The following is an 18646-nucleotide window of genomic DNA, read 5'->3' on the forward strand; positions in this document are numbered from 1 at the left end:
GTGAGGTGGTGCAGGCTCCCACCCTGGGGGTTTTTAAGAGGAGGTTGGATGACCACCTTACTGGGGTCATTTGACCCCAGTGCTCTTCCTGCCATGGCAGGGGGTCGGACTAGATGATCTGCTCAGGTCCCTTCCGACCCTAGAAACTATGAAACTATGAAAGCCCAAGGTCTAGGCCAGCTTCTACTCACACAGACTTTGCTGGGTACTATTCTTCTAAAATAAAAGGTTCCCAAAAGACAGGTGCTAGAGGCTCAAGTAACTGAACACTTCCCTCCATAAGGATGCCACAGTGAGCCAGCCTGAAGTAAAATGTGAAGGTGCTGGCTGGCTGGCAGTGAGCATAGCCAGGAGGAAACTATATCTGCACTATCCTTTATCACAAGATCTCAGAGGTAAAGGCTTGATTCTGCTTTTAGCAAAAGACAATGGTAAAACTGCCCGACTTTGATCCTGTGAGGCCAAGCTACAAAGCTGCAAGTGCATACATGCACATATGCAAGAGGCTGCCCTGACAAAGTGGCAAGCCCTTGAGAAATAGCTGATCGGGGGGTTTTCACACTGACCTGTGCTCTAAATTTGCCTTAATATGTATGACCTCTGGAAATACTGGCTACAGAGCTTCTCTTAAGGCAGCATCCACACAGTGCAGCCATTTGATTTATATTGAAAAAACATAACAACATTGGTTTTAAGCAAAGCAAGCTTTAAGGAAATATATAATATTCAATAAATCCAGCTGAAAAGAAAAATACCTGATAGTGTGCATCATTGTTGTCCAGTGTTTCCGACTGAAATGTTTGTTTTTGAAGAGTCTTATGAAAATCCGTTAGGGATCTCTTACTTATAAAGCTGGAAGTATCTGAATTTCCTTGGTTTCTTTTATAAATCAAACCCAATCAAGTAAATATTCAGTAAGCATTCATGAAAGACAAAAATAGAAGAGTCAGGCTATAGTATTATTGCATAACCAAAACCTTGCTATGCAGGTTTGATATCGTGTGTGTAAAACAACTGAATGTTTATTTGTGATACCACTGTGCTTATGTAGGCATTCTATAGTAATGTTTTTTAAAGGAACATTAAGTTTTCATCATCATTTGCAAAGACAAGACAGGTGCAACTCAACTATTGACAAAAGGACCTCATGTATATGCAAAAAGTAAGTGGTCTCTGCTTCTGGATGCCCTGGTCAGCAGGCTTTGGGCATTAAAATTTGGAACATTTGTCTTCTGGCTGGTTCTCTGCAGACGTAACAGGGAAAACACCAGAAATTGGTCTCTTCTGAACTGCTGTTATTTCAGTGTTGATTCACTGTCTCATAATGCACATTTAAGTTGGCAACCCAGCACAAATGACCAATGCTATTGAGCCTTTTCAAAACAGTAAATTTGTCAAGCACAATCAATAACCGTAAATACAGACCAAAGAGTGCTAATAATGGGTTCTACTTCAAAAAATAAACTGTCCATTAAATAAGACAGCAAATAGAACCAACTGACTGTTGAAAAGCCAGGTAAAGGCAGAGAAAAAGAAACAAAGAAACTATACTGCATGTATAGTATGGGCAGAAATGTGCAGGTAAAGAAATAATTCAATGAACTGATTTGATATTAAAATCTATAATAACTGGATGGACAAGAATTAAATACATTATATAGTTTACAGACAGAAATATACTGTGTCAGAAATACATTATACAGTATATATACAGAAATATACAATTTAAGAAAGCCCATCTGAAAATGTTATCACTAAAATATGATTTTAATGACAACAAAGGCCAGATACAGAAGATATAAAATAAAGAAACTTATTAATGAACATGTTGTAATGTCTCCTGTATATAGTGGGTTTTAAACAAGAAACACAAGACAGACTTTAAGCAGATCTCACAATACAGCATATGCTGATATAATATATGTTACAGCATAAGAGAGAGCAATAATATGTAAATAAAAAAACCTTATGCAAAAAGATTAATATTCTAAAATGAGAGGTCGCAAAATGCCACAGCTTACTTTAATAACACTGCCATGTTGTAGACTGTTTTTAAAGAAAACTACAGAATGCTTCCTATTCCTGACCTCCTGGAATTACATGGAACTAGTGCAGAAACATGAATTCAAGCCTTGCTTGGAACTGGTATTAAAGACCACCTTCACACAACCCAGCAGTATTTGATACTTGAACATTTTGCTCTTCCATGTACTGGTACCAGCAGTAACTTGGTACCTAGTCCTACTGCTGTCTCATGTACTGCTGGGCTCCAGCAACCAGACTGCCTTAATCATATTAGCCCAATAAATTATCTAGGCTTGGGATCTTTGACATTTAAGGTCTTCCCTAAAACCTGCTCCTCTTCCTACAGTTCCAGAGGGATCTTTTGAACTAGAAATAACAAAAGTGTAGTCCCTAAAACATGATTCCTTTTCCTCCCCTCAGGTCAAGCAGAGGATCCTTTTTGATTTTGTTGTATCCATCATAGTCTATATTTGTAATAGTAAAAGGGAGAGGTACAAAGATACAAATCTCATCTACCCTCAACTTCTCAATGTGGTGGCATTTGGCATTGAAAAACAAGATTCAAGAGATGTTCCAACAATGGTAGTGTTACCACCCGGCAGGCAAATGCTCTGAAATGGCAGCAGGACATTACATAGCTACTCCAAATTTACTTTCCAGCTTATGCATCACACTCTTGACAAGGATGAGTTTTTGGGTATAGTTCATTACAATGAAGTAGGATGGGAGAGAAAAGGAAAGCAAGCAAAGCATAAGCTGATGAAATGCTACAGGCCAGAATGGGAAAGCCACAGAAAACCTGAATACTAACTCACACTATTGAGAGTAACAAGTGCCACAATATTTAGGGAAGTATGCTATTCCTTCCTACTCCTGCTGCTGCCAGCTCTGCCTGAAGTTGCAGCAGTATCAGCTTCATTTATAAAACTTTGCAGAACTTGGAAATAAGGAGTAAGGAAGTAGATACCATGGGGAAAATGCCAAAATAAAAGGTAAATAAATAAGTTTAGTGCTCTTCTGATTTTTACAGTATTTTTTTCTACACAATATTTATGAAATATTTAAGTGATGCCTTTAGTAACCTGTTAAGAACATAAACATTTTGATGTTTCATAATAACATTTTGTAGCCAGTCTCCCTCTCTCAGTTACAATATCCTGATTTTCAGCTTCCTTTCCAAAGCAACAGCTAAGCATCTTAATGCTTTGTATAATTACTATAAGTCATAATAAGCAATTATTGATTAGGGAGACACTTTTTTATTACATTTTGGGAGTAACTGAATTATATGCTCTGGTGCGTTTGCATTTTAATTGTTTGAATTTTAATTGTTTATCACTTCAGTGACAATGAAAAAATGAAGTCATAAAAGAGAAGGAATCATTCAGTGACATCCCTGATCTCCTTGAATACAACCTTGTTATAGAACAGCCTTAATCATCCAGGATTAAAGACAGGTACTTTAAGCTGTTTTAGAGCCCTTAACGCATAAAAGTTGCTTTATTGTTTCTTTCATTACCTCCAACAGCAAACAAAGCCATTTAATTACTTGAAGGCTTACATTTTCCTTTAATATAAATGCTATATTTAAATCTGTAAGCTATACCAGAAACTGCTTCCCCTTGCACTTCTCAAAAAAAAAAAGTTTTGGAAGGTTTGTTCATACAACAATATGCTGGCACTTAAAATTCAAAAAGGTGCAAAGTGTGATTTTAGCAAATGGTCTAGCTTAGTGATTCTCAAACTTTTTTTCACGGACTACTTGAAAATTGCTGAGGGTCTTGGTGGACAACTTAATAATTTTTTTTTGTTCTATAAATTAAAGCACACAACCCATATTTTAATATCAGTAGTCTCACCTTTCAAATGGGTTGGATGTGCCTGTTTTTTTCGCAAAGTTCTGGGAAGTCAAGTGTAATATTTGTCAGCTTTAGCCTTAGGTCACCTTTCTGTGGACCACCTGAATGGAGCTTGTGGGCCAGTGGTGGTCCACAGACCACAGTTTGAGAACCTCTGGTCTAACTTATTAGAGAACACACCTGAACTCTATGAAGAATAGGTTCACTCAATGGTACAGAATCAGCCACTGCCTGACTGCTACTTACAGCAGCTTCAGGACAGAAGAAATCCCCATGGCTATCATTCAACAGTGGGATCACAACACCAGTCATTGATCCCCTACCTGTGCCCTACCCCTATCCCAGCACTAACACCATAACCTCTCACTGTGCTTTTGGTTCACTGATTCCTGCCTCTTCATCCCAACTACCAAACTTCAGTCATTCTGTTCTTTCTAAACGCTTTTGTACCCACTATCCAACAATACTAGTGGACTACATCATATATAATCAAGTATCCAAACAGCATTTTACTGTGTAGTTCTGATCCTGAGTATTATCATCATTCAGACTACATAAATCTTGTCCCAAGAAATCTACCTATTTTTCAAGTTAGCAAATACCAGTCGTTGCAGTAGCTCCTTCCTAGTGCATTATCTTACATTGTAATAATCATGGTCAATATATTCCCTTTATCACTAAAGGTTCTTTTCAGAGACAGTTTGGTTTAAGCAGAGTTGTGATTTTGAGCAACATCATATGTTACAGTTGCAAGTTCTCTGACTGTCTCAGTTACATTTTAGGAATATGAACGATTGCAATGCAAGATCAAACACAAGGCACAATATTGAAGACCTCTGATACTGGCCAGTTTTTCCATGGTTCAGAAAAGTATGTAAGAAAACTGGAAGTGGAATATTATGGAATTACTTGCAATGAGCAAGTCCCAAGCCTAGCTCCAGAAATCTGCTATCTTGTGTCCTGAAGAACGAAGGATAAGGTTCATAACAAAAAAATAAAAAGCCATATACTGGAACCTTTAGTATGCTATATCATTACAAGCAATTCTAATATCATAGAATCATAGAAAATTAGGGTTGGCAGGGACCTCAGGAGGTCATCTAGTCCAACCCCTGCTCAAAGCAGAACCATCCCCAAATAAATCATCCCACCCAAGGCTTTGTCTAACTGGGCTTAAAACCTCCAAGGATGGAAATTCCATAACTTTTCTGCATAACCTGTTCCAGTGCTTTTGTACCCTCCTAATAGGAAAGTTTCTCCTAATATCCAACCTAAACTTCCCTTGCTGTAACCTAAGACCATTGCTCCCTGTTCTGTCATCTGCCACCACTAAGAGCAGTCTAGCTTCATCCTCTTTCCAGCCTTCAGGTAGTTGAAGGCTGCTATTAAATCCTCTCTCAGTCTTCTCTTTTCCAAACTAAAGAAGCCCAACCTGTCCTCGTAAGTCATGCTTCCCAGTCCCCTCACCATTTTCATTGCCCTCCACTGGACTGCCTCCAATTTGTCCACATCCCTTCTGTAGTGGGGGAGTCCAAAATGGGACACAGTACTCCAGATGTGGCTTCACCAGTGCCAAATAAAGGGGAAGAATCATTTCCCTTACTCTGTTGGCAACACTCCTACTAAGGCAGCCCAGTATGCCATTAGTTTTCAAAACAAGGGCACACTCTTGGCTCATATTCAGTTATTGTCCACTGTAACCCCCAGCTCCTTTTCTGCAGAGCTGCTGCTTAGCCAGTCAGTCCCAGGCAGGGGATTCTTCCATCCTAAGTGCAGGATTTTGTACTTGTCCTTATTGAACCTCATGAGATTTATCTTGATCCAATCCTCCAATTTCTCTAGGTCTCTCTGAATCCTAGCCCTACCCTCCAGTGTATCTACTACCCCGCCAGCTTGGCATCACCTGCCAACATGATGAGGGTGCACTCCATTCTGTGTTCCAGGTCATTGATGAAAATATTGAACAAAACTGGCCCTAGGACACTCCACCTGAGATCAGCTGCCAACTAGACATCAAGCCATGTCTGAGCCCAATGATCCAGCCCGTTTTCTATCCACCTTACAGTTCATTCATCCAACCAGTACTTCTTTAGCTTGTTTTCAAGAATGTTGTGAGAGAGCATATTAAAAGCCTTGCTAAAATCAAGTTATATCACATCCACTACTCATACCACATCCACAGAGCCAATCACCTCATCAGAGAAGGCAATCAGGTTGGTCAGGCATGACGTGGCCTTGGTGAATCAACGCTGATTGTTCCTAAATCACCTTTTTCTCCAAGTGCTCCTTCTCTTCCTTAAAGATGGGCCTTAAATTTGCCCTTTTCCAATGATCTGGGACCACTCCCAATTGCCACAAGATTTCAAAAATAATGGCCAGTGGCTCCGCAATTACATCGGCCAACTCCCTCAGCACCCTTGGGTGCATCCCGTCTGGCCCCATGGACTTGTACATGTCTTGCTTTTCTAAAGCAAGACATGTACAAGAGCAACCTGCTCTTTTGCCACTGTTGGCTGCTCACCTCTTCCCCAAGCTGTGCTGCCAGGTTCTCGTCTGGGAGCTACCTTTGCCTGTAAAGATGAAGGTGAAAAAGGCACTGAGTACTTCAGCCTTTTGCACATCATCTGTTACTAGGTTGCCTCCCCGATTTAGTTAGAGACCCACACTATCCCTGATTTTTCTCGTTGCTCACATGCTTGTAGAAACCCTTCTTCATTCCTTGCTAGCTACAAGTCCAACTGTGCTTTGGCCTTCCTCATTTTATCCCTGCATGCCAGAGTAATACTCTTATACTCCTCCCTAGTTGTTTGTCCATGTTTCTGCTTCCAAGTGTAAGCTACCTTTACCTGCTTTAGCTCAATGAAGAGTTCTCTGATAAGCCAAGTTGGTCTTCTGCCATACTTGCTACTCTTCCTGCGCATCAGGATGCTTCATTGCTGCACCCTCCGTAAGGTTTCTTTAAAGTACAACCAGCTCTCCTGGATTCCTTTCCCCCTCAGTTTGGCTTCCCAGGGAATCATGCCCATCGTTTCCCTGAGTGAGCCGAAGTCTGCTTTTCTGAAGTTCAGGGTAGTTACTTGCTGCTCTCCTTCCTTCCTTTCCTCAGGATCCTGAACTCAATCATCTCATGGTTGCTGCTGCCCAAGTTGCCCTCCACTGCTACATTCCCCACCAATTCTTCCTTGTTTATGAGCAGCAGGTCAAGAAAAGCATAGCCCCTAGCTGGCCTCTCCAACACTTGCACCAGGAAGTTGTCCCTAGCACTCTCCAAAAACTTCATGGATTGTCTGTGCACTACTGTGTTGCCTTCCCAGCAGATGTCAGGGTGACTGAAGTCTCCCCATGAGAACCAGGGCCTGTGATCTGGAAACTTGCGCTAGCTATTTAAGGAAAGCCTCATCCCCCTCATCCTCCTGGCCTGGTGGTCTATAGCAGGCATCCACCACAACATCACCCTTGCTGATCTCCTCTCTAACCTGAACTCAGACACTTTCAACTGGCCTATCTCCAGTTTCATACTTGAGCTCTAAGCAATCATTCAGCTCCTTTACATAAAATGCAGCTCCTCCTCCTCTTCTCCTCTGCCTGTCCTTCTTGAACAGTTTATACACATCCATGACAGTACTCCAGTCATGCGAGCTATATGCTCATGGCCAAGGCAAACATATTGTCATAAGTTTCAGTTCTATAACTATAAATTGCACAATTTATTTCCTTTTATGATTTTTAAAGTTAATCACTTTCTATTATTCTCCATTTTATATATTTTTATGTCTTTTCATTTCTCTCTCAGCTAAACAGTTACAGTCTTTTCAGTCTTTCTCCATAACTAACCATTTTCCTTATCCCTTTCTTGACTACTCCTATCTCTGTATCCATCTTAAGCCAGGAGCCCAGACGAAACAGAGTAATCTAGGGAACAATATACCCTTGGTTTATTTGACATTAGAACATTTTTGTTGTTATTTTTTATTTCATTTGTCACACATCCTAACAATTTGCTCGCTTCTTTGATTACAGCTGTCCCTGATAAATGTCTTCATCAAGCCTGCTCCGGAGATGCTCCCAGTTCTAACTGTGATTCCTCAGAAGAACTACTTAGTAAAAATAAGTATGTACACCTGTGTTTACCTGGATGACAAAGGCAGTAAAGCATACATATTTATAGGAGTCCATTTACAAAATGCTCTAATACAAAGTATTTTCTAATAGTCTATATGTGCTGCTGTTTCACCAATACTATCACTCACTCCCACAGATAAGTTAATGAGGTTGTTCCTGTACAGATCAAATGAAAGACCCAAAGGGCATCTCCAAAACAATTATTTGACAAAGTAGTCACAGGTAGATGGCATCCATGATCTAGATATTATAGGTGTTAGCCTATTATTATTATTGGCTCATTACGCCACAAGAATCTTAGTGTATTCTTGTTAATTTAGAGCCTCTTTCTTTAGCACCTCTGCAAGCTAAGCCTCCTATTAACTTGGTGAAGTGTTTTGTCTACGTATGAACTAGAGGCATATGATAGGATTAGTTTACAAGTTGCCAAAAGTCAGTTAATAAGCTAACAATATTCTTCAGACTGGACACCCACCATATAAAGAGCATAGAGCCTAGTGAATTAAGGCACCCTTTAACATTTAGAATGTTTTTTTTAATTTGTTAATGGGAGTTCAGCTGGTGCTCACAATCTTTTGCACAAAACTGATTTTGCACCTTGAACTGCACTGACATCTATACAGAGAAAAGAGATAGCTTTGCTGAAAAAATTCTCTGAAATGAGACAGTCAACTTTGACAGGATATTTACAGTATACTGTGGCATATAACTCTAACAAATTGCTCATGAGAGACAGACAGTAATTCAGATTCTAAGGCTGTGTGAAGCTTCAGTCCGTGATTCAATTTGGTGGAGATTCAGCCTGATTCAGTGGCCAAATCTCCGAATCCAAATCAAATCAAAAAGACCCTTTAATCTCTTCAAATTGAATAGGAACCCTCTGAATCAATTTGGAGATATTCGACAATTCAGACATAGATACAGCTTTAAATGTTTTTTCTACATACCTCAAGGCACCAGGTGGCTCATGAATGCTGACATCCTGGGGCAAATCCCCCCCCCCCCCCGACCATCCCGGGCTCCCCAGCCCACTCAGCAGCAGACCCAGAAGTGGACCAGAAGCACTTCCAGTCCTCCCCGGCTCGGCAACTGGTGCCTTCTGGGTCTGGGGGGGGGCACCAGGAGTCCCCCCGGGGCTACCCGTTGAGCTGGGAGGGTGGGGCCCCCCCCAGCATGCTTGGCAGCGGACCCAGAAGTGGACCAGAAGTGCTTCACCGCCGAGCACGTGGGCAGCCCCCTCACACTCCTGTGGGACGCTCCATTCACCCCATTATCACAGCGTTCATGAGCTGTGCCTGGTACCTTGAGGTATGAAGAAAAAAACATTTAAAGCTGTGTCTATGGCTGAATCGCTGATTCTCTGAACAAGCATTGAATCTTCAGATTCAGCTGAATCAAACTGGGGACACTGATCCAAATCACTGTCCCTGATTCGGGCCAAATCTGAACTGAATATGGCCCATTTCACACACCCCTATCAGATACCGTGCTTACAGTATTGGTATTGTATTTCTTTTAAAAAGTCTCCACTAGAAATCAGTTTATTGTAGATGACACAGAAGTGACTCAGAGTACAACTTTAATCCATGCTTTGTCTAACTTTTAGACTTTAACCAATTGCTATTTTATCAAACTAAGACAGGTCACTAACCGTTCCCTTGACAGATGAGGTAAGTCAAGCAAATGAACTTGTTGAAGACAGCTGCACAAACTCCACCTGGGCTATTTTGGAGATCATTTGACATTCCATATAAAACTCTTTCTAATGCACAAGCATGTTCTAGCATCAGTGCAAGTCTATCTCTACACGTTATTTTTGGCTTCTGCCCAGAAAATTATCTGGATCCCTTGTCATTTAATAAGAGGTGTTAAATTAGGCTTTGAAGCTCAGTTCTTGTCAGCAGTGGTGTGTAGGGCCTCTCTGAGTGGGTAGGTCCACTCGTTTCCCTTTCATCACATAGTAAAAGCTGACACCTCTGCCTCATCTTGTCTCCCTCTCACCTGCCATGTCTTGATATTTTGCTATTCTTTGGGAGTACGGATGGTGCCTAGAGTGATGGTTGTACTGATGAGTTTTGGTCTTCTGGAGGGCTCCAACACTCCTATACCCTGCCCCTTTCCTCTTGGGTGATAAGTCGTCCAACTTTGCTGACAATGAGTGTGAGTCACTGGGTCTCGGTTTCCCCCCCCGAGTGATTCAGTGTCTGACTCCACGAATGGTTGGTGGCCATCCCATCTAGACAGATCTCTCACTTGAATGTTCCAGCATAACTTAGGGCAGTCTTTCTTCTCACAGGGATTGGTGGATCCTGGGTGATAAGATCTCTAACCACCACTCTCCTAGATTCTCAATCAGGTAACTCACCAGGTCCCAGGTATACGTCCTATGACTTAAATAAACTCTAACTCAGGTGCTCAGGGGATCTTACTTTCCCTTGATATCTCTCCCTTGCCTGGGAGTACTGAAAATAAAATAAAAGGAAAACAGACTCTCATCCCCTTGTTTGTATTACTTCCTCAGGGGAAAAAAACAAACAAACTCAGAACCCAGGTTTGAGGGTCCATCTCAGCTCCCTGTAGCTGATTTAAAGCTGATGACTGTTTATTCAGTCCCTCCAGGCAAATCTCTCCTTTGCCTGAGCTATCTAAGGTCCCACGAGGCGAACACGACCTATGGCACCTGTTAATGCCCTCTCTCCTGTTGGGCTTGACAACCTTTCACTGAGCACTCTCTTCTGGTGTCCCCATCCATCCAACTACTGGGTCAACACACAAGTACTCCGCCATCTGGCATTACTTATCTTGTTCCGGGCTTAGGTTGGTCATGCACTCGGGGTTGCAGTATCCCAGCGTCCCACAAGGGTTTGGCTGGCTGGGTCTCTGTTGCAGCAGAGTCCTCTTCCCAGTCCTGCCATACAATCCTTTTTCCCCTGAATGCTGAATGCCAAACCTCTTTTGGTGTTCTCCTTTTAAACTTCCTGGGATTCCTCTGAGCCATCAGCACCAGCTCCTGAGGCACATCTTCCCTAGACCCGGTGTGTTGCACCAGTTCCCCCCTCCCTCCCCCAGAGCTCCTTTTAGCACACTGAGGAAGTGCAACCCATCCCGACCCTGCTGGGTCGGTTTCCCTCCCCCCCCACCATTCTTTCCTGCTGTGTCAGGCAACATAGCTTCTCTGACCCTGCCGGGTAAGTTCCCTTTCTGGAGTTTGTTCCTGTGTAAGGAAATCTTACCAGGAGAAGGGGAGAGGTGGTGGGCCATAGTGCTAGCAGCTGTTTATGGCAAAAGTGAAACTGCAGCAGCTCCAAAGGTCAAAGAAAAAACCCATGGCATTGCTGGGAGGAGCCGGGAATGGCTCCCACGTCTGCCTGGGCACACTTTATAAAAGTGTACCGAGGGCGATTGGCTGGGTGGGCAGACGGAGCCGGCAGAAAAGGCTCACCTAGAAGGGAGCTGGAGGGGCCAGAAAGAGCATCCCTGGCTGGCCCAGAAGGGTCAGAGCAGCCAGATGGCGTGGAGCAGGAGGAGGCTTGGTGGCTCCCTCAGGAAGGGAGCGTGGAAGGAATACCAGGCCAGCGTGAGCCCAAGGAGCCACTGGCAACCCATCGTGGTCCAGAGCCGGTAGCCCCAGCAACTGGGATGGTGACAGATGCAGCAAGGACAGGACCCTGAACCGAACAACCAGCAGCACGTACCAAACTCAGGGAATCAGCGATGCGTCAAGGGAGGCAGCAGTCCAGGTAGAATCTGGCTTCGCATAGACCACAGAGCAGAGAGGGGACGCGGAGAGCACTTGGCACTAGCTACACCGGTGGTCAACAACCACACCCCAAGGGACCGAGTGCTGGGGAGGGCCCGAACATTGGCCTTGACAAGCAACATCACGGTTGGCGTTAGGCGGGGTGTAGGGGAGATGGAGCCCCAAGACGAGGCAGTCACAAGGAAGGCTAATTCTTTCTCCAGCTTCCCCAAAAGTTTTACACACAGGATCAAACATTTTAAAATACTTAAAAATACAGACTCTAACACACCCTACTGAACACAACTTTTAAAACTAAGTAACCATGGTCATAAAAGAACATTCAAGTTTGCATATATACATTTGAACTGAATTACAACACACATTGTGCTTTCTTATCCCATCTTAGAATGATAAATGGCATAAATTACGTTTCCTTGGGCAACTTTATCCTGACAGGTATCAGAGTAATTCACAAGCTTAAAATTACCCACAAGGATCTTTCCATTCACAGCCTAATAAAAAACAGCAATGTTACACAGAAGTGAAGATAGGATCATAATTAAGATAATCTATATACAACCTAAGAAAAGAATAAGTTCACCTCAATTTTCAAGGAAAACAATGTTTAATATGGCAATGTGAATGTAGTTGGCTGAAATGTGAATATAAAAATGGAAAATTACAATATTCAAGGGTGAAAAAAATTTAAAAAAATTCAACATGCTCAACTTATCAGGACCAGATCATTCCTATCCCAGAACTAGGAAAAAACTGGTATGTGAAATCAAACATCATGCCTGTCACGGCGTGGCAACTAGAAGTGGCCGTGATCCAGCTAGCGCCCCCTGCCGTGCCAATTAGGAGATCCAGCACCTTCTTATTCTCACCCGCCACGTCTTTGATCTTATATAATTTAATATGGGAGGCTGCCTTTGATCTCCTAGTATCTATGGGTGACTTGGTGCACCCCCCCAGCCTTATGGGCTATGCGTGCCTCCTACCTCCCCTTTAGTACACCCCAAGCCTCGCAGCTATTCCGGACGTTCTTATGTCAATAAGACCTCGGATGATCCCTCGCCCTCTCCGGGCTCGTCCTGCCCTCTCTGGGCCCTGTTTCGCACACCCTTCCCTCTCCGGGCTCGTACCCACGCGATTGCCCTTCTTCGGACTATCAATGGCGCCAGCCCTGTCCTGGGCCTTCACTGGCACACGCGCCCTACTTCAGCTTCACGCTGGCCCCTGCCCGTCTCGAGGCTCCCTGGTGTACTTGCCCTTCTATGGGCGTTACCCGCGCTTCCCGCACTCGCGTTGCCCTGCTGTGGGCTCCGTCCCGCCCCCTGGCGCTCGTGGCTCTCACTGAGCCTATCCCGCGCTACTCGCGCCCGTGGCTCTCCCTGAGCCTGCACGCCAGCCCTGTCTCACACACCCTGCCCTCTCCAGGCTCGTACCCGTGCGATCGCCCTTCTTCGGACTATCAATGGTGCCAGCCCTGTCCCGGGCCTTCACCAGCGCACGCGCCCTACTTCGGCTTCACGCAGGCCCCTTGCCCTTCTCGGGGCTCCCTGGTATACTCGCCCTTCTACAGGCGTCACCCACACTTCCCGCACTCGTGTCGCCCTGCTGTGGGCTCCGTCCCGTGCCCCTGGCGCTATCGCCCTGCTGTGGGCTCTGTCCCGCACTACTCGCGCCCGTGGCTCTCACTGAGCCTGTCCCGCGCTACTCGCGCCCGTGGCTCTCACTGAGCCTGCCCCGCGCTACTCGCGCCTGTGGCTCTCACTGAGCCTGCACGCCAGCCCTGTATCGGGCCTTCACCGGCGCCGGGGCTCAGGTGGCATATAGCCATGCCTGGCCCCCTGACCCCTCACCAGTGTCCTATGCCCTCACTGGGCCGAGTACCACCCTCACGTGCTGGGGTCTCACCTCCACACACTGCACCACACCGGTGCCCAGCCGCCATGCCTCCCAGGCACTGCTCTGTGCCCCAAACAGGGCACCCAGGAACCTCCCAGACTACTGGGGAGCTCCCGTGAGGCCTCCTCACACCCCTACAGCCTCACCCGGTCCTCCGGTGATATACACAACGGAACCATAAGCCATCCGGCTGTAACAAAACAATAAGCCTACCGGCTATAACATAAGTCCAGGCCCACCTGGCTCTCTGGCCAAAGCCTCCCAGTCAGGCTTCTCTCCACCCTTTCCATAATGCAGCCCTCTGGGTGCTCAGGCTGCACTGCTCAGCTTAGCTCTCCTGCAGAACTCCTACACCTCAGGCTGCCAGAAGGGAACTGCTAGCCAGGCTCCAGCCTGGCTGTTTATAACGGCCTGGCCCTGCCCCCTTCTGGTCACCTGACCAACCTGGTTGCTCCAGCAACCAGCACCTGAGCTGCCCTGGCAAATTAGCAGAGGCCCTAATCCCTACTTAGGCACGGGTCACCCGAGTGGCCCTGTGACAATGCCAGTTAGCTAACCAATTTTCCATACAAGACAAATAGAGTAGATCTAATATGTCTGGATTTCCATATAGTTTTTTGATACAAGGCTAAATGGGAAATGATTAATTAAGCTAGAGAAGATGGGAATTAATACAAGACTTTAGCAACAGTCTATATATCAGGAAAAACTCCTAGATACCATGAAAAACTTCTTCACGGTAAGGGTGGACAAAATTTGGAATGGGCTTCCACGGTAGGTGGTGCTCTCCTCTACCTTGAGGGTCTTTAAGATGCTAAAGAGGCATCTGGCTGGGGTCATCTGACCCCAGCATTCTTTCCTGCCTAGGCAGGGGGTCAGAGTCGATGATCTGTTGCGGTCCCTTCCAACCTTAGCATCTATGAATCTATGAAACAGGTAATAAAACTTAACAAAGTAGACAACAATTGGTTATGCCTATTTAAATTAGAAAAGGGCTTCTAAGATGATCAAGGGAATGGAGAACCTCTCTCATGAGAGAAGAATAATAATTAAAAAAAAGGTTTCCTTGTTTAGCTTAGTATAATGAATACTGAGAGAATATAATTGTTTCCTATAAATGTATCCGAAGGGAGTAGGTTAAGACACCAAGGAGGGAAAGAACTGTTTAGGCTAACGGACAAGGTTGGCACAATAACAAATGACAATAAACCGGTCATGAATAAGTTTAGGCTGGAAGAGAATTTCTAACCAAAGAAATAAGATTGTAGGACAACTTCCCAATAGGACCAGGGGAAAACTAACTATTTTTTAAGATGAAGTTTAATCATTTTATGAAAGTTTTTCTGACATGGTTTCCTATGCTAACAGAGGTCTGAATTGTGTAACCCAGAAGGTTCTTTTCAGTCCTATGTTCCTGCACAGCAAGTGCCAGAGCAATTTAAGTTAAGAGTGATTAATTTTTAGGCAGGCTAGATTTTGGTTAGGATTTTGCAAGCAGTGACATGGAAACGTTAATGATCACAAGTGGTCAGTTACATATCTCATCCCAAAGACAAAGCTTATGATTCTTAAACAATGTGTAAACATGGACAGTATGGTGTTCAGATTTTACAGAAATCATTCATCATATATAGTCAACATAAGCTGCTTCCCTCTTACATTTATTCTGTCAAGGTTCTCAAATAATTAACAAGCAGTAGCAAGAATTTTTTTATACTATAGTACATCTGTCCAAACACAAACAAAAAGGTTAACAAATTCTACTGGAAATATAAATACTTTCTTCGGCAAATTAAATTACTGTTCCTTTGGACTAGTTCTAACAGCATACATTGTCATTATGCTAAATAAAAGAAAGCATGCTGTTTCCTAGTTTATTTACAAGCATGTAACTTACTTTCGATTCACAACCAGCCACTCCCGAATATATGTCTGAATGCAATCTCTGACATGAGGATCCAGTTCAACTCTGGGAAAGATAATGAAAGAAATAATTTGCTGTTAATACTCTATAAACACCATGGGACATCTCTAGAAGGTTTATCTAAACATACTGTAGATCAGAACATGCTCAATGTGCCAGGATTGGACCCTATGTGCTGGTATTGAGCCCTGGGGCCCACACTCCCATACCTTAGCCTGCACACTGGGATTGAGGGATTGGGGCCCCACACCACCATTGAGCACTAGGATTGGTCCCTGTGCACTGGGATTGGGCTTCAGGTCCCCATATTTTCCCTATGTGTCAGGATAAGGTCCCAGGGCTCTGTACCACCCCCATCCAGCCCCACATGCCAGAATCAGACCCAACTCACCAGCAATGGGCCTGGGGCCCCACACTACCCCCCATGTGCATGCCCTCCAGCCTACAGTGTTCCCCACAGGTCCAGAAAATTGGAAGCAGGGCATAAGTGCATCCCCTGCCACCAAATTTTTGGACCCATAGGAAGCACCATGGGCCGGATCACCTGGTGTTGGGGGTTCAATTTGGCCGATGCACTAGGGGGTTGAACACCCCTGCTTTACAGCAGAAGACACTTAGGTTAAAACTTCTCTACTGTTTTGTTAATGACTTCTAAACTATTCCCTGAGGTTTACAGAAGTACTGCACAGGTTACATAGTCAGGATTCTGTTGCTGTTTTTTTCAGACTACTGAATGAACTATTTACCACTCCAACTCCTTCATGAACATGGGATTAATGTTGCCATAAAACACCTCAAGACAAAAGGACTGTGCAGGTATCCATCAGTTTTACAGCTATTTGATTTTTTTTCTAAGACCCAGCTTCTAAATTCATGAGTCTATAAAACCAAATGGGCAATCATGGTTGGGTTTTTTTTAATGTAAGTTTCTAGTTCTTACACTGGTAGAGAAAAACGGAAAGACAAGACCAAGTCCTCCCTAAAAACTCAGAAATAAGATCTCAAGATCTTTAAATCCATCTCAGGATTTGGGGCTCTAATTTCCTATTTTTTAACGTGTGGGGTTGGCAGTACTGAATATACCACCTTAAATTCTGTGACTCTAATCCTTTTGGTGTACTTTTAATTCCTCTGATCTGGAAAACTAACAGATATTTATTTTTATGAGATGACTTAGATCATTCTTGTAGCTGTTGTTAAAAATGTTTCATCAGAAGTGTTCACAAAACACACTGAAGAAGGCTTAATCCTTCCTTCCTGACTCAAGCCTGATCCCTTTTATTAAGTCCCTATGGGATGTCAACAGGTCTAGGGACAGACATTCAAAAACCCTGAGCCTGAATTGATTCAATCTTTGCAGGATAGTTTAACCTGCCTAAGTTGAATTGGTTTCCATCAGCACAGACATTCCCTCTGGACTGAGGAAATGTGGGCACATGCAGTGGCTCAGGCTTGAAGCCATGGGGCACTAAGACAGCCCTCCCTTCCCTTCCACACTGCTGAGCTGAGGGTATGGTGAACATAGCTAGGCTCTGGCAGGACATTCTGATTAGGGAGGGGTGTAAACCCCCACCCTGCCTGCACTATCCCAGGCTTTTCCCTGCTCATTACTCAAGGGACGGGAGTTTTGCCAGACCCCAACCCCCAGCTAGCACTCTGAGGCAAAGGTGGAAGGGGTGAAGTGCATGCATCTTTTGATGATATTGAGCTTTTCAATCTCTCTCTCCCTGCTTCTTCATGCCATCTGCAAACCTAATCAGCAAAGGAGCCAGCAGGCTCCTTTGTTAACAAAACAAAAGCCTCTCTCATTAGTTGAAGCTCTTCCTAAACAGCTTTTTCCAAGGAAGGAACAGAGGGACATTACCAGCTGACCTGTTGATTAGCTCCAAGAAGCCCTAAGAAGACACTGTTCTGTCTGCTTGTGCCAGTGAAATTGGAGACACACAGACACCTCTCAGCATTAGCCAGCATACCACATTCCTTTGCAGGGGAATCCCTGCTTGAGCAGTGAGGAGCAGGAGGGGCCGGGAGGGGACCAGGAGGAAGCAAGGCAGACCCTGCTATGCCTGCAGTTTCTGCTGGAGCTCCAGCTAGGGAGCAGAGGGGCAGGGCCAGGCCTGCTCTCTGGAGAAGACAGCCCCACCCAGGGCTGCAAGACATCTGGGATGCTGGGGGACTCTGGTTTAACTTAAACCAGGAAGGTGTCTCGGACAGATATTGCATAAACCAGTTTGACCCAAATCAGTTAAGTCTGATACTACATTCAACCATGTTTATCTTTGTGACGGAGGCACGCTAGGGGCCAGGTCCCATGCCAGCCTGCCCACCTGTCCCTATGCGGCAATCTGCCCTGTCTCACCTGCCACGACTTTGCTGTTCCCATACAAGGATGGTAAATGCGGAAGACTGCCCATTACATGCTGCAATGCCAGGGGCACTATCTGCTTCTCCAACCTCCCCTATGCTGCAGCCCATGCCTTGCAGATGGCATCCACATGATGTTTTTAACCCACACCACAACTGGTGCTCCCAGGTCTCACAGGGAGTCTCATTTCCTTCCTGGAGTAGCAGGTCATTATGCTCAACTACTGGTCTTATTTTCATTCCACACACAGCCTCCTTGCAGCAGAGGACTTACCGGGGTCAGGACTTGCCCCTAACTCTCTGGCTGATCCCCCTACTCAGCCTCTGGACCAAACTACGGCCTCAGGCATCCACAACCATGCCTTGGTGTCTTTCCCACAAATGGGGTTCCTACTACGCCCCCTTTAGGGCCTCTATATCACACCCCACCCTAAGGCCTTATCTTCATGATCAACTGCACTCAGGTCTGACCTTTGCGCTGCCCTTCAGGCTTACTCCTCGTTTGGCTCTACACCCCCGGGACTGCCCTTCAGGTCTACTCCTCGTTGAGCCCCCTCATGCACAGCCTTTCAGGCTTACTCCTGTTCAGCCCTAGTCTGTGCAGGGCCACACGCTACGCTCCTCACACTACCCCCTCTGGGGTCTCCAGGATCTTGCATCCCTGCTGGGCTCAGGTGGCACTCTGCTTGCCATGCCTGG

At 44.8% G+C, this 18646-nt stretch overlaps 1 protein-coding gene across 2 annotated transcripts in view; it reads right to left on the reverse strand.

Annotated features, from left to right (window-relative positions):
- Positions 1–18646, reverse strand: part of DOCK8 (dedicator of cytokinesis 8) — a 162246-nt gene that overhangs the window by 94351 nt on the left and 49249 nt on the right. For both annotated transcript variants that reach the window (XM_019517658.1, XM_019517659.1), the window contains 2 exons: positions 15557–15628; positions 756–879 (listed from right to left, as the gene is read on the reverse strand). In XM_019517658.1, coding sequence (XP_019373203.1) covers positions 756–879; positions 15557–15628 — 196 coding nt within the window. The remainder of the gene's footprint in view (positions 1–755; positions 880–15556; positions 15629–18646) is intronic.

This window comes from Gavialis gangeticus, unplaced genomic scaffold (genome assembly GCF_001723915.1).
Source record: "Gavialis gangeticus isolate Ggan-Ray unplaced genomic scaffold, GavGan_comp1, whole genome shotgun sequence".
Taxonomy (NCBI): Eukaryota; Metazoa; Chordata; order Crocodylia; family Gavialidae; genus Gavialis; species Gavialis gangeticus.